Genomic DNA, 16,521 nt, shown 5'->3' with positions numbered 1-16,521 from the left:
TCAATTGGTTGCTTGCCTTTTTTTCTATGTGAACCCAGCAATGTACACTTTTGCATAAATTTTAATACTGCTTTAGCGAACAAAATAAAATAGTCATACCAGTGTGAAATATATAGATACATAAAAGAAAATCCTCAGTCTACGTAAAATTCAACAAAATTATAATTGTAAATAGAATTCGACAAATTTATGACTTAAAAAGACCAAACGCTAAAAGATTCTTAGATCAATGTAGATAGTTGACACTAAAGATGTACAAAGGTTAAAGAGATTGATAGCGATACATTTGAATTGTAGTAATATGACAACCGATCCGGAACGCGCCGTCAATACTAGTGCTACGGAATCCGTCGAAGACGAAGATGATAACAACCAACGCAAAATTTTACGTAGCACTGAAGTATTAGAAGCTCTTCGAGATTGTATTACTACATCACCATTAGAGGTACTGCAATATTATTTCGCGTCTTGTAAATTCGACAAATTTATATATCTTTGAATTTATAATAAATTGTGACTGACCTTGTGAAATGTTTATAATTACAATGATATTGCAAAAATCTTTTTCTGAACTGCATGCTTTCTAATGCTTATTTGCTTTTATGTCCCACTTAACTACAAGTTTCAACAGAATGATACATTTCATATATTTGTCATGCAATTTATTTCACATATTTGTCATTCAATTTGCTATCTCCATTTCATTAATTTGAATGAAATTATATAATTATATATCTATATATCATATTAATTATAATTATAAACCTTACATATATCGTTGTCATTAACTCATATAAAATATTAAGAATTGGTTTTTTTAATTAATGATTTGTTATTAAAATTGTAAAGGACAGAAACATACACTTAAAAAAAAAAATTTATAAGCTTTTAATTATTGTAAATAAAATATTTTTTAATAATGTTGAATAATTATTATATATTACATTTGACTATATCAAAGTTTCACAAGTACTATTAAATTTTTAGCAAATGCAGTCTCTTCCTGCTCCCGTCAAACGCAGGATTAAAGCACTGAAACAACTGCAGCTTGTCACTACTAATATCGAGGCTAAATTTTATGAGGAGGTCCATGCTTTGGAATGTGAGTACTATAAAATGTGTGCGCCTTTATATCAGAAGCGGAGTGAGATAGTATCTGGTACATATGAGCCAACGGACGAGCAATGCGTTTGGGAGAGTGATGATGATGAAGAAACTCTAAATAATTATATGAAAGAAAAGGCGAAGATCGAGGATAATACAGAGAACAAGGACGAGTACGTTTTCATATAATAGATAATGTTATTTTAATTGTAATAGATAATGTGTTACATGAGTATAAATTTATCTACTTGGGAGAAATTAAGAACAAAATTAAATATGCATTAAATTTATTTAGGAATGTAATTAGTTGTTTTTGTGCAAATTAATTTATATTATATAATTTTTCACAGAACGGAAAACGAGGATGACGCTAAAGGCATCCCAGATTTCTGGCTAACAATATTTAAGAATGTAGGTACATTAGCCGATATGGTTCAGGAACATGACGAGCCGATCCTGAAACATCTAAGTGATATTAAAGTCAAATTTCTGGAATCGAATCCAATGGTTAGTCATCATCAAGGATAATGTAATATAATTAATGATTAAAAAAGAAAACAAATTAAAATTAACATATATTTTTTTAGGGATTTGTCCTCGAATTCCAGTTTACACCAAACGAATATTTCTCAAATTTAGTGCTCACTAAAGAATATATCATGAAATGTACTCCGGAAAAAAATGATCCATTTAGTTTTGAAGGACCTGAGATATATAAATGCAAAGTAAGGCTTTTATTATTTAGTTTTAGTTATCAATATTAATCACAATACTAAAAAAAAGCATCTCTTTTATATAGGGCTGTGTTATTGATTGGAAGAAAGGCAAGAACGTAACAATAAAAACTATTAAGAAAAATCAGAAGCATAAATCCCGAGGATCTATGCGTACCGTGACCAAAACAGTTCAAAACGATTCCTTCTTTAATTTCTTTAGTCCGCCAATCGGTAATATTATTTAATATCTCATATAAATCTTGCTTTATACGTTTAATCTATATTCATTTCGTTTATAATTTTGGTGCAAATATCTATTTTTCAGTGCCAGAAGACTCGGAAGCCGACATAGACGATGAAACCCAAGCTATATTGACCAGTGATTTCGAATTAGGTCATTACATTAGAGAACGCATAGTTCCTAGAGCTGTACTGTACTACACAGGTAATTTCCACGAGTATATTATTATAAATTTCCCGTATGACTAATGTGAATATAATAATTGTGATACAACATTTATAAATTCAACGCTAAACAAGTGTAAATACTCGCGACATAACAGATTAAAAAATATTTAATCTCAAAATATGTATCTGCAATTACAATATTCGTGTAAATGTATCTCCGAGTAGTTCCTATATAAGATGGAATTAATTCCAGGCGAAGGTCTAGAGGATGAAGACGAAGATTACGAGGATGAGGAGGATGGAGATGATGACGATGACGTCGATGAGGAGGATGAGGAAGAAGAGGGTTCATCTCCTACTAACGCGCCTTCAGGTGGGAAACAAGGCGATGATCCTAATGAGTGTAAACAACAGTAGAATTATATTAATTGCGATATAATGGGGAAAGAAAAAAAAAAAAATCGTTCGTGCGTTACAGTATGCGACAACACACTAACGACACATCTGACCGATAACTGCCTAGATAATCCTGTACCTTGCGGTTCCAAATGTAATCCCTGTTCTCTTTGTATCAATCATCTAATCATATCATGTCTCCTATTCCAGATCAAGCCTAGAACTCTTCAACATACCAGTGATACAAAAAAAGAAAGATAAAAAAAATTATGCGTACTACACCTTCCTTTTACTCGCCGTTGACGATGAGTAGAATATATGCGCCTTATTATACCTGTGCTATAAGATCTAATGTCATATATGTATACGGTAATTGCTCTCGCTCTTGAACACTAATTATTGTCAATTTTTAATTGCTTTATTTTATACGACTTGTTACGTTTATATGCGCCGACAGAGAGGTTGTTTGAATTCTTTTCCGAAGAAACGCACGTTGCTCTATGGAAAAAATTTTTGGGTACTGTTGAAGCATTTTTAATATAAAAGTGGAGAAAAAAAAATTTCGCTGCTTCGGTTGTTTTTCATTCCTCTTTATTCCTCTTTGCAAAATATCCTTCCAAAGCGTTCGTAAAGAGAACGAATTTTTGGTATTATTTACAATTATATATTAATCATGCTTTTCTTCTATATGAATTCATATTACTCATAGAGGGAACATTTGATACAACGATTTTGTGTCAAATCGAAACGATTCGGAATAATTTATAATATTTTAACGTGGTATAAAACCCACTATGTCAGATATATATAAAAATATAATATAAAAAAAAAAACATTCGTACATTACATTTTCAACTTTTTATCAAAGAAGAACGGCGACGTCATAGAATCAGAAGATACAAAGAAAAGACCACTTTTTGAAGCTTTGTTTCATTTTTACAAAACATACCTTTTAAAATTTAATAATACTTTAATGTTATTTGTAATTTATATAACAGGTAGTTTTGATTTGTATCTTGAATGTACCTAATGTTTTTGCACATGTGTCGGAGAGGAGACATTTATATTTCACAATGTAAGTATAATCATTGGAACATTTTAGTCCTTATTTTCAATTATCTGATGAAACAATGAAATAAATGACAATTTACAATTAATGCAAAACTAAATATGCAATCGTGTAACGATGTATTATGATTCCATAACATTTTTTTATATCTATATTTGAATTCATATATACGAACATATTCTCATGCATATTAGATTTGATGAACACCTAGGTATTTTGAGTTTTATATTAAAATGTGGCAATTATGCTGTGCAAAATTGCACGTGGAATATATGTAATCGAAAACGGGGGTGCGTCATCGAAAAATGGATGTATATTTAATTATTACGAATTTACGCCGTTACATTCATAAATTATGAATTAATGGATGGATATAGAAGATAATGTATGCGTGTCTTTCGTACAGAGAACATCACTGTTAAAGTGATTTGTGTCACGAAGAAATTAACAGTGTAATCTTGCACAGCACATAATCTAACGCTTTTGTATATATATAATGCAGTACAGGGATATATATATAAAAAGATACCTTACTTTCTTTCCTAACAAAGCAAACTACGCATTTGATATTAATTACGGGATATCTAAAATGCTGTAAATAAATAACTGTACAATGACTGAAAAATTCATCGAAACGTGTGCAATTAATTTCACGGAAATATTTTAAATAAAATTTGCCATTTTTATTGATAATTGGTATCGTTAATAGTGCATCTAACTGTAAACGATAATAATAAATATAAATATTTTTGTTTCTGATTCTTTTTCTTATTAGGGCAATTTAATTGTTTTGCGCTATGTACCTACGAGAAAAAAGCAGCGCCTTTGTTGTGTTTTATAATCATTCTTCTAAAAAAGTACTTATAAAAATACAGTTTCTAGATATGTTATATCTCTTTCTCTCACTCTCTCTCTCTAGAGCTTCGCACATTGGAGATATAATTACAAAACCCGAAACAATTATTAAAATTTTTATGTGGTCACAATCTAGAATGCATATGGGCGATGATGCAAGAATGATGTGCGACGAAGATAGCAGAGCCAGGCATGTTTCTTGCTTTCATAAAACGTATCGACTAGACCGAAACAAGCTAACAGAAATAAACTGTATGCTTTTCATTTTATAGGCCAGTCTTGCCCTGATCCCCTCCATAATTGATATATATTAGGCACTCACGGGAGATTTAATTAGCAATTTATACACAGAAAAATCGCTTTAATCCTGTGTTCGTTTTAAAATATTACTAAATGCCTTCCTCTTCATCTTCATCCTCGCATGATACCGCCTCGGTACTACGAGGCAACAGCATAGATACATGACCATACCTGAAGAAAGATCCTTTTGTTAAAAGAAATTTTCAAATATTCCAAAAAATTCGTAATATATTTATTTTATGAAAAGGTTATGATAAAACACAAGTCAAGAAATTATATTATCAATATCTAATTATAATATTTATGTATAATGTTGTAAATTATATACAATATATATATATATTGTATATAATTTACAATATTAAATTTTTAATATAAAAGTGGAGAAAAAAAAATTTCGCTGCTTCGGTTGTTTTTCATTCCTCTTTATTCCTCTTTGCAAAATATCCTTCCAAAGCGTTCGTAAAGAGAACGAATTTTTGGTATTATTTACAATTATATATTAATCATGCTTTTCTTCTATATGAATTCATATTACTCATAGAGGGAACATTTGATACAACGATTTTGTGTCAAATCGAAACGATTCGGAATAATTTATAATATTTTAACGTGGTATAAAACCCACTATGTCAGATATATATAAAAATATAATATAAAAAAAAAACATTCGTACATTACATTTTCAACTTTTTATCAAAGAAGAACGGCGACGTCATAGAATCAGAAGATACAAAGAAAAGACCACTTTTTGAAGCTTTGTTTCATTTTTACAAAACATACCTTTTAAAATTTAATAATACTTTAATGTTATTTGTAATTTATATAACAGGTAGTTTTGATTTGTATCTTGAATGTACCTAATGTTTTTGCACATGTGTCGGAGAGGAGACATTTATATTTCACAATGTAAGTATAATCATTGGAACATTTTAGTCCTTATTTTCAATTATCTGATGAAACAATGAAATAAATGACAATTTACAATTAATGCAAAACTAAATATGCAATCGTGTAACGATGTATTATGATTCCATAACATTTTTTTATATCTATATTTGAATTCATATATACGAACATATTCTCATGCATATTAGATTTGATGAACACCTAGGTATTTTGAGTTTTATATTAAAATGTGGCAATTATGCTGTGCAAAATTGCACGTGGAATATATGTAATCGAAAACGGGGGTGCGTCATCGAAAAATGGATGTATATTTAATTATTACGAATTTACGCCGTTACATTCATAAATTATGAATTAATGGATGGATATAGAAGATAATGTATGCGTGTCTTTCGTACAGAGAACATCACTGTTAAAGTGATTTGTGTCACGAAGAAATTAACAGTGTAATCTTGCACAGCACATAATCTAACGCTTTTGTATATATATAATGCAGTACAGGGATATATATATAAAAAGATACCTTACTTTCTTTCCTAACAAAGCAAACTACGCATTTGATATTAATTACGGGATATCTAAAATGCTGTAAATAAATAACTGTACAATGACTGAAAAATTCATCGAAACGTGTGCAATTAATTTCACGGAAATATTTTAAATAAAATTTGCCATTTTTATTGATAATTGGTATCGTTAATAGTGCATCTAACTGTAAACGATAATAATAAATATAAATATTTTTGTTTCTGATTCTTTTTCTTATTAGGGCAATTTAATTGTTTTGCGCTATGTACCTACGAGAAAAAAGCAGCGCCTTTGTTGTGTTTTATAATCATTCTTCTAAAAAAGTACTTATAAAAATACAGTTTCTAGATATGTTATATCTCTTTCTCTCACTCTCTCTCTCTAGAGCTTCGCACATTGGAGATATAATTACAAAACCCGAAACAATTATTAAAATTTTTATGTGGTCACAATCTAGAATGCATATGGGCGATGATGCAAGAATGATGTGCGACGAAGATAGCAGAGCCAGGCATGTTTCTTGCTTTCATAAAACGTATCGACTAGACCGAAACAAGCTAACAGAAATAAACTGTATGCTTTTCATTTTATAGGCCAGTCTTGCCCTGATCCCCTCCATAATTGATATATATTAGGCACTCACGGGAGATTTAATTAGCAATTTATACACAGAAAAATCGCTTTAATCCTGTGTTCGTTTTAAAATATTACTAAATGCCTTCCTCTTCATCTTCATCCTCGCATGATACCGCCTCGGTACTACGAGGCAACAGCATAGATACATGACCATACCTGAAGAAAGATCCTTTTGTTAAAAGAAATTTTCAAATATTCCAAAAAATTCGTAATATATTTATTTTATGAAAAGGTTATGATAAAACACAAGTCAAGAAATTATATTATCAATATCTAATTATAATATTTATGTATAATGTTGTAAATTATATACAATATATATATATATTGTATATAATTTACAATATTAAATTGTATTTAATATATATAATCTAATTGTATATGTGTGTATGTGTGTATGTATATACACAATTAGATTATTATACAGTTGTTATTTATTACTGCTATTATATTGTTTTTAATATTTCTACTTCTTCTGTACTTATAATTTACAATATTAAATTGTATTTAATATATATAATCTAATTGTATGTGTATGTATGTGTGTATGTATATACACAATTAGATTATTATACAGTTGTTATTTATTACTGCTATTATATTGTTTTTAATATTTCTACTTACTTGCTGCTTCTGTACTTTTCTTGTATTGCTACTTGTGGGATATTGGGAGCATTGCAGAAGGTCTTGCTCAAGTATGTGATACATTCCTTAAGAGTTTTCAGATCATATCCCGTCGATAGCTCCAATTCGTGTGGCCAGATCTCTTCCTGCAATGTATGCCGCGCGAGCGCCACTGCAGACGCAGCCAAATGACTGGGCAAATACTGTAGGTATGGATCGGCCTCAAGCATTGATAATTCGCACAAATACTGAAACGCGAAACGCATTAAAAGATAACAAGAGAGTAAAGAGACAAACATGATCGATACAGAAAGTATATAATATCTAAAAGAACTGGAACACAAATTATTTTATGCTTATTGAAACTTACCATTGCCAAGAATTTAATTTTATCGGACAAATTGTTGTTGATACAGTATTCCATTAGAAATGTGAAATGTGTCGGTACAGTTAGATCGAACGATAAAACCCTCAATATCAAGTTCTCCATTTTTATTACCTGTGTCTTTGTGTATGTATCATCTGTGATATATACAAATTCTCCTACCTCGGGAGGATAAATTTCTTCATATTTCCTATTAATATATATAAAACAATTGTAAAATAATAGTTCAATTTCTCTCAAAAAGTCTCAATCAAATAATAAATAGTTTGAATTTTTAATATATGTCCAATTCAAGATTTAACCTACTGATTTTTCACATATACTAGATTAATTATTAAAATAAACTCACGCCGCGATAAACATAGCAGCAGTCCCAACGAGTTGTAATTTCGTTCTTACAACGCTCATATATGATAAGAAGCGATCTATATACGAGACAGCCAAATATAGTGTCTCATCTTGCAGTCGATATTCTTCGGCTACTTCCACAAGCCAATCTATTAATATAGATCTCATCGAGTATGTAATATCAGGCTGTTTCTTCATGTAACCAGGTTTTGGTCTATGTAGTGTCTGAAAAATAGAAAAAAAAGAATTAAAAGAAAATATTTAAGTACTAAAGCAAATAAAAAGAAAGCCGTTGAGAAAATGTTTTCTTGATAAGGTATGAAACATACCTTATCAAGGTATATAGGGACATTAATATTACTTTTTTTTTACTACAATTGAAATATTACTAATTTATTTAAACAATATTTAATTATATTTTTTATTTCATGTTTTATTTAATTTTCATATATATATATATTTCAATATTTTTATATGTAAATTAATATATCATATATAGATGCATAAACAAATACATACTTCTGATATACGTAAATAATTATATATGTCGGCCCTATATTCGTCTACATCAAAGAAATTAGTTTTCATTTCCTTAATATATTCTCTTCTAGTTTTATATTCTTTGTTGGAAGAACTGCTATACGTCAGAGACTTCTCCAATGACTTCTCCAAAGACATTGGACTATCTTTTGAGAAGATATCATCTTGTTTATTTTGACAGATTTCTTCGATGGTACTACGAAATGCTGCAAAATTAACACTGCTTGTAGTACGTGTTTCTATTCTTGGCTGCTCTTTATTGGATTTTGCCACTGTTTCTTGCACGACTTTTGTCTCTCTCTTTTCCTTTGAGTCCCTAAGTACAACAGATGTCTCTTCTTCCAATTTATCCTCGTAAATCTTGAAGACTGGCTCCTCTTTCTTATCATCATAAATTTTGAAAGGCTCAGATTGTGGTGGAACAAATGGTTTTGTTTTAATATATTTTTCATCCTTGTGATTCTCCTGCTAAAAGAATAAAAGAAATACAATGATATACGAGTCTTTCGATATACTTCATTTTAAATGAAGGACGAAATTCGCTAAAGGCGCGAAATGCACGTTACGCGGTTCAGGAACGCGCGATGGCAACGTGCTTATCGCTTAATCGAGAGAGAATCTCCTCTTATAAAAGAGAACGAAGAAAAGGAAGAAACGGCAAAATTTACGTACGAGCTTTGTTCCGTGTCGCGGGCAATTATTGTGCAGAACACCAAGAACGGCGCGTTTGTTCGGCTGGAAGCCTTGGGTCTGCGTGCTCGCGGCGGCAACGAGGTTCTCCTTGCCGCGGCCGCGTATATCGGCGCCGACAACGCGGTTCTCCTGATCTTCCTGGTACACCCTGATCGTGGCCATTGTCTGCAACGACGAGCCCTATCGTCCGAATGGGAGAATCGACACGATATGTGCCGCGTATAATCGTGGATCGGGAGATCTAAACTGTCGGGGACACACACGCGTACATAGACCGGGTGAAAAAAAAATGCTCCGCCGATAAACAACGCGCGCGCCCGTCCCGCTTTCTCTGCGTGCCGCGACGAAACGTTCGAGTTCCGTTCGCCTACAGTTGGCTATGCCTCTGCCTCTGCCTCTGCATCACAGAGTCGCGGGAAAACGGACGGGCGGACGGGCGCTCGGCACAGCGTTCCGAGCGGTTCGGTTCTTCGGTTGCCGTTTGATTTAAAACAAACGTAAAACTCCAACAGCTGGCGGGACGTTATGGGGAGCGTTGCGCGAAATCGGCCAATAGCGAGCGTGGGAAACGCGCCGGCCAATCGCGCCGCCACCTTCACGCGTTCGCAAACTCATCTTCTTCGCGTACGAATATACGAGTGTAAAAAAAAAAAAAAAACAAAAAAAAAACATGCGTCTCAATTATTAAAACAGCTGTGTGATCCACAAAGATGAAATGAAAACTTGACAGAATATAACTTAACTTTTTTCATCAGCTGTTTGGTGATAACGTTGTCAATTATTTTCAACATATAGTCATGATGTATAAAAACTCTAGATACGATCGGAGTTTTCCAGCAAGAAAATACAGATGGACGCAAAAATCACGTGATTGGCTATGGAATAGAGAATTTTTTAAGTCCCGGAAATTATTCGAATTGATAGCCAATCGCGGGACTGCTCCATTATCGGAAAAATTTCCATGGAGCAGTTGCAGATACGCTTGCGAACGCACGCGATGAATTTGCGTGTTAAAAGGTCCGCTGAACAGGAATCAGTCTTCAAGTTCGCGATCGCGTTTGTCGTTTCTAACAGTTTCTCTCGATTTCTCGGTCTCTCGGTCGCGTGATATTGGGACACCACGTGCAATGTTTCACTCGCTCGCGCTCGAACGATAGTTTCCCTTTCTTTTTTCTCCTCGCAACGACGATACGTCGTAACCTCGTGCCGGGCGGGCGAATTTCACCGCGAAGAAAAACATCCGCGTTTTACCCCGTGGCGTTGTCGTGTTTACGAGGAAGAGGAGGAAGAGAATACTTTCTTCTTGACAGAAATAAAAGGATGAGTCCGCTAAACCGAGGGTCCCCTGTGGGATCCAGAATATTGCCGGCCGGCGCCCGCCCGCTCCCGCCACCCAGGTTTGGCGGTAGACCCGCCATCACGGGCATGCCGCAACGTATACCGCTTCCGCCGCGAATGCCGTCGCCGCCACGGATGCGTCGGATGCCGCCGTTGAACCGCATGTTCAGTCTGAGCGATCCCAGACATAGGATACCGCTACCGCCGCCGCCGCCGCAACCGCCGAGACCCGTCTCCGGCGGAGGCGGCATGTCCCGACTCAACGGTGTGCCGCCGTTGTTCCCTGGGGGACCCAGGGCACGTGGGCACCTGGCGCCCATCGCGCCGCCCATCGCGCCGTCCATGGGACCGCGCGGACCTTTCATGCGACCGTGGCCCCGGAGAATGTTACCCCCGCAGATGATGCCGCCCATGAGACCCATGAGATACAACACGAACAACGGAACTCTCAAGGGCAAGCCGATACGTAACGCGAAGAAGATGAACAATCGCGCGGTACGTATTCTCGCTTTCTCGCACGCACACTCCCCGTATCGTTTATTCCAATTGTTTCAACAGCTGCTTTTATCCTTGAGTTATGTGACTCTTTAATTGCGCCAGTAGTTTTTGGCGGGAATCTTGAGAGCTTTATATACCTCATTTGCATTATTCGGAGGATATTGATTTTATCAAAGAAACATATCTCTGCAATGTGATATGGCTTTGTATTGCAATTGAATCAAGTGCGTCGTCTGAGGACGAGTTTGCAAGATTTTTTCTTTAAAAAAAATTATATATAGTTGAATATTATACAGAATTTCTATGGTAGTATTCGCATTTTGAAGTTTAACTGTTATTGAAAAATATGGTTATTTAGGAGTCGGACTTAATAAAAAAGCCATGGGTGACTGACGAAATTCGTCATGAGATACAAAAGAAAACTAGACTGTACCTTACAATTAGAGCAAAAAAAAAAAAATAAAACAAAAATACAGTAGAATGGCAAGAATTTAGAGATACACGAAACAAAATAACCAGGATGATAAGAGATGCAAAAAATGAATATTTTGCAAAACATCCTGAACAGGTATCTTTCCATCTGTGTTGTATCCCAGAAAATCTGTTAATACCTTCTTGATTTTATGCTTTTATCATTGTAAAATTTTTCTTTTAAACAAGTAAGTAGAGAATATTTTTCCAGCACATAAAATTATCATAGATTATTTTATTTTTGCTAATTTGCCCCAACTTGTTTTATATGATATTTCTAACTTTATTATATTTGTTGCTGTTTTTAATACTATTTTCGTTTTTCTTTTTTTTTTTCAACTCTTTATTTACATCTCTTTTTTAATGTATTTATCTGTTATGTGCGTGTATATCTGTGTGTGTGTGTGTGTGTTAATGCATAAACAAATTATTACTAAAATTATTAAAATCGAAAATAATTTGCATAATGTTAATCCCTTATTTTATGTGAACAATGAAATTCACTTTTCTTGAATAATTTTCAAAGTTACAAAAAATTCATGTAAATAATAGATTCTTTTTTTATATATCATTTTGGAAATAGAAGCATTAAGATTTTCTTAATAAATACAAAATAGGAAATATCAAGAAACCATTTTTCTGATATCAAACTAAAAAATATTTCTTATTTTCCCCTCGACTTATAAAAACGGAATGACAAAATAGCTAAAATATTTAGCATTGAGTTTATAAGAGGACAATGAGCTTTTATAATTAATCATCTTTATCAAGATAGAGAAAGCACGCGAAACGTGTTTACTGCGTGAGTGCATTTCTCAGGATATGATATTTTAAACAGGACACAGTTCATATACTGTATTTTGTTTGCATTAAGCAGATGTAAGAAGGCAACAATATAAAATAATAGATAAAATATGAAAATAAATTAATGGCGTAATATATAATTATGTACATTAATTCTAAAGAAAGTATAAATAGTCATTTCGTGATGAAGATCCAGTCTGTTCTATTCAACGTTGATAAACGTTGATTACTTTGGTTTTACAGGGTGGTCAGAAAACACGTGATAACAATAGCACGATTGAATCCGAGGGTGTTCAGAAAACTGTGAATACAACAGAACAATCAGAACAAACGGACCATACGGAGGAGAAACAGCCTTCCAGCGAACAGGCACAGCCTTAACCGTTAGGCTCCTCTTATTAAAGAATTATACAATTCAAAACATATATATAACACAAGTATTCTGTTTTCAAACTTCAGAACGATTTTTGCCTTATGTTTTGATATCATCTGCCAAATTTTTAATTGTATTGTTGCTATAAATCCTACATAATCCTAATGTGCAAATGCTAACCTTTATATCTCTCTTTTTTTCTCATTATTTTTGCAATATAATATATTTATGTGGTAATCTTTTGTATTATTTACACCATATATAAGTATATGCTATTTACAATAGTGGTGACAGAAATAATTTTGAAAGAAAATATTATCTATTAATTAAAATCTAGATGATAATAGCTTAAGTAATCTATGTAACAATTTGTTCAATTTCATTTTTACATTAGTATGTATATTCATACTATATAATGTCTATTTCATTATATAAATCTTAATTATAAATATAATTAATTATATAAATATCTGCATTATGACAAGGTCTACTAGATGTAATCCATCAAGTATGTAAAACTGGCCATTTGTGTATAAATTGTTTTCAAAGCTCTTCCTTTATACTTACGGCCAGTATACAGTGCTGCAAGCTATAGTATGCTTAAGAAATAGTAACAGAATTACAGTATTCAAACTGTGAGAAAAATAGAGATAAATAATTTTATAGAGATTATATTCATATAAAATATTTTACATGTAAAAAGTTTCAAATAGCTTGTGGCTCTGTTAAATTAGTAGTACAACTTTTATAAATGATTATGGCTACGTGTCATATTTAATACACTTGTTTGTTTATTTCATATCTGACGAAAAAAAAAAAATAAATAAATAAATAGAAAGATAGATTGACAAAAAAAAAAAGGTAAACAAGTTTGTAATTGAAATGCATTTTATGAGAATAAATCGTATTTCTATAAGTTCCAATTCTGGTGTTGTCCATCATTTTAGCATTATAAACCATTAAGAAAAAATTATTCTTACTTGTTGAAAAATAATCGTTCTGAATTATGAAAATAATCTTTTGTGGAATCTGCCGTTTTAATAATTCATTTAAATAATATCATTATTAATGCAAATTTATACATAAATTATAGTAACATAAAATGTGTAAATACGTTAATGATATTTACATAATATACAGAAAAATATAATTGCGGTTACAAAGATTTTACTTTATAATTGTACAGTTGTACAAAATTTCGCGATTAATGTCGTAATTAACGCACATTGTATAAGTATATATTTATGCTATATTGTATGCATTGTAAAGATGATCAACTATTACTTAAGCAAAACACAAACGCAATTTATTTAACTTGTAAAAAGGAAAGAACGGTAATCTGAAGAAAAAGGCAAGGTCTGTGTTTTTTTATGTAGAATATATAGATCAAATTTTTCTGAATACCCCGGCATGTAACTTTAAATGTTTTACACAATAATCATTTACGATTTAAAAATAAGGTAAAACTTGATAATGCACATATAATGTGTACTAAAAGATTATAGCATTCACTTATAATTGTGAGAGAATATCGATAAAGAAATAGTAAAAATTTTGTAAAACATGATTGAGAATAATAATATATAAATGACAAGGTTTATACCCCAAAATATTCTAAATTTAGTATACAGTGACGATTTTTAGGCTCACCCGAGTCCAGCCGACGAAGAGACAGAAAATCAAGGAGACGAAAATTGTGTCAGTTCCAATGACGAAAAATCTTACTATTGCGAGGTATGCGACAGAGATTTTCCATCCAAAGATACTCTGTCCGAGCATAAAAGCACACACAGGGTTTGCGGCATTGATGGATGCACGTTTTCGGCACATCCCATGCTCGTGGAGAAACATATTAGTATGCAGCATCGTACCGGCTTATACCAGAGGATGAAAGATTTATCGATACCTGAAAATCTCGAAAAGTGGCTAATGGAACGAAAAAAGTAAGTTACTTTATCATGTGTTTTTTAATATCTGAAAAATAATTGCGTTAATAAAAGCATGAGTAATAGAGACATTTTTTTTTGACTGTACTATAAAACAGGAGGTATCCTACTGAAGCTAACATAAACTTGCGCAAGGCAGAAGAATTAGAAAAGTTACAAAGGGGAGAGATAATCAAGCAGAACTTTAATATACAAACTAGAACGAACAGGACAGCAAATGTGCGCCAGAAGAAACGCAGACCTCGCAAACGTTACGCATACGAAAATAATAACAATTACGTTCATACAGACAAATTATACAGAGGTTTACGTCCTTTTCCTGGAATAAGTAAGTTATATTACGGAAAATATATTTATATGTGTATATTACAGCATAAAAAAAATCTGCAATTTTGAATATATTAAAATCAGTTGCTATCTTGATTATATATTAATCGTACAATTTATATTAACCATTTATATTAATAACTTTTTAAATTTTTAATTTATTGCGTTCTCTCTTTTGTTATATGCAAAATATTAAATAAAAAAAATGAAAAAGATTTTTTATTGTAATTATCATTAATGTTTTAGGTGTTTTGCAAGAAGAAGATAACAAAGCATGCATAGATGAAGAAGTGGACTTACATGAAGAAACAAATTTATATGAAAAGATTACTGGCAATATTTCGGATGAGGATGATGTACCGCAAACATCTACGACACTTGAACCCACTAATTTACCTGTGATCAGTTCATCTATTTTACCAATTTTAGTAGCGAATTATGAAAGTGAAGAAAGCGACGGTAAATATATAAATTTTAATACTTGTTGATAAATGAATATAGTATTCTTTTTTATTATTTACATTTTTTAACATGCAGATATCTTGAAAATTATTATTATCATAATTGTTATTGTTATAATTGATATTATTGATATATTCGATTTCTTTAATAGTGATACGAATTTTTTTATGAAGCGGCTTAACAAGTATTAATTTTATGTTTAGATGAAGGTCCAGAAGAAGTGCCGGTGAAACGAATGAAAATAGAAGAGCTTCAAGATGATAAAACAACAAAAAATACAATTCATGAAGAAATTTCTGATATACAAAAATGCGAAAATGATAAATTGAAAAGCGATAAATTGAATAATGAATCCCAAAAAACTGTTGCTAAATATCAAGATGAGCAAAAACACGAAATGAATCGAACTTTAATCGATAATAAAAATAATATATTTTTGCGTAGATATCGTAATAAATTATTAGAAAAGCTGCTTTCACGTTCTATACAACATGAGAGAAATTTAATTTGTCAATGTGTGAAATATATCATAGATAACAATTTTTTCGATTTGAACTAGTTTGAAATAGTAATGTAATTACGCAAAAATGATATACCTGAAATAAATTTTATTATTACGGACCAATTTCTTTGGGCTATACTAATGTGATTTTTTTAAGTATAAAATATAAAAAAATGTGTAACCGCAATTTATTAAGCATAGAACTGTGATCTTTTTGTCTTTCCAGTTATTAAAAATCTGTATATTTTTTAAATAATAATTTTTTAATATAATAAACATTTTATCAGTA

The 16,521-nt window shown here is 31.9% G+C and overlaps 3 protein-coding genes across 8 annotated transcripts in view; 2 read left to right on the top strand and 1 right to left on the bottom strand.

Moving 5' to 3' along the window:
* LOC115236254 (nucleosome assembly protein 1-like 1) overlaps positions 1-3,468 on the top strand; it is a 7,212-nt gene extending 3,744 nt beyond the window's left edge. For 3 of the 5 annotated variants that reach the window (XM_029808576.1, XM_029808581.1, XM_029808578.1), the window contains 6 exons: positions 988-1,277; positions 1,455-1,611; positions 1,692-1,829; positions 1,904-2,051; positions 2,146-2,265; positions 2,482-3,184. In XM_029808576.1, coding sequence (XP_029664436.1) covers positions 988-1,277; positions 1,455-1,611; positions 1,692-1,829; positions 1,904-2,051; positions 2,146-2,265; positions 2,482-2,645 — 1,017 coding nt within the window. In that variant the 3' untranslated portion in view covers positions 2,646-3,184. Of the gene's footprint in view, positions 1-261; positions 446-987; positions 1,278-1,454; positions 1,612-1,691; positions 1,830-1,903; positions 2,052-2,145; positions 2,266-2,481 lie in introns of those variants that run through there. The other 2 variants (XM_029808580.1, XM_029808577.1) reach the window with 2 other exon arrangements.
* Positions 3,469-5,255: 1,787 nt separating this feature from the next.
* LOC115236381 (cyclin-A1) lies at positions 5,256-10,018 on the bottom strand. 2 transcript variants are annotated; one of them, XM_029808791.1, is made up of 6 exons: positions 9,491-10,018; positions 8,798-9,286; positions 8,280-8,503; positions 7,916-8,120; positions 7,546-7,793; positions 5,256-7,077 (listed from the first exon to the last, which is right to left on the bottom strand). In XM_029808791.1, exons 1-6 carry the CDS (start codon positions 9,671-9,673, stop codon positions 6,996-6,998), a joined length of 1,431 nt encoding a protein of 476 aa, XP_029664651.1. In that variant the 5' UTR covers positions 9,674-10,018; the 3' UTR covers positions 5,256-6,995. The 2 variants fall into 2 exon arrangements, with proteins under 2 accessions (XP_029664651.1, XP_029664652.1); XM_029808792.1 differs by having other exon boundaries at positions 8,798-9,283.
* A 470-nt stretch (positions 10,019-10,488) lies between these two features.
* On the top strand, positions 10,489-16,518 carry LOC115236352 (nuclear fragile X mental retardation-interacting protein 1). Its single transcript, XM_029808738.1, has 5 exons — positions 10,489-11,344; positions 14,640-14,938; positions 15,040-15,269; positions 15,515-15,727; positions 15,934-16,518. Exons 1-5 carry the CDS (start codon positions 10,832-10,834, stop codon positions 16,287-16,289), a joined length of 1,611 nt encoding a protein of 536 aa, XP_029664598.1. The 5' UTR covers positions 10,489-10,831; the 3' UTR covers positions 16,290-16,518.
* Positions 16,519-16,521: the final 3 nt, after the last annotated feature.

This window comes from Formica exsecta, unplaced genomic scaffold (assembly GCF_003651465.1).
Source record: "Formica exsecta isolate Colony F162 unplaced genomic scaffold, ASM365146v1 scaffold247, whole genome shotgun sequence".
NCBI lineage: Eukaryota > Metazoa > Arthropoda > Insecta > Hymenoptera > Formicidae > Formica > Formica exsecta.
Note: the sequence above shows the minus strand (reverse complement) of the source record. Positions and strands in the feature narration are given on the sequence as shown.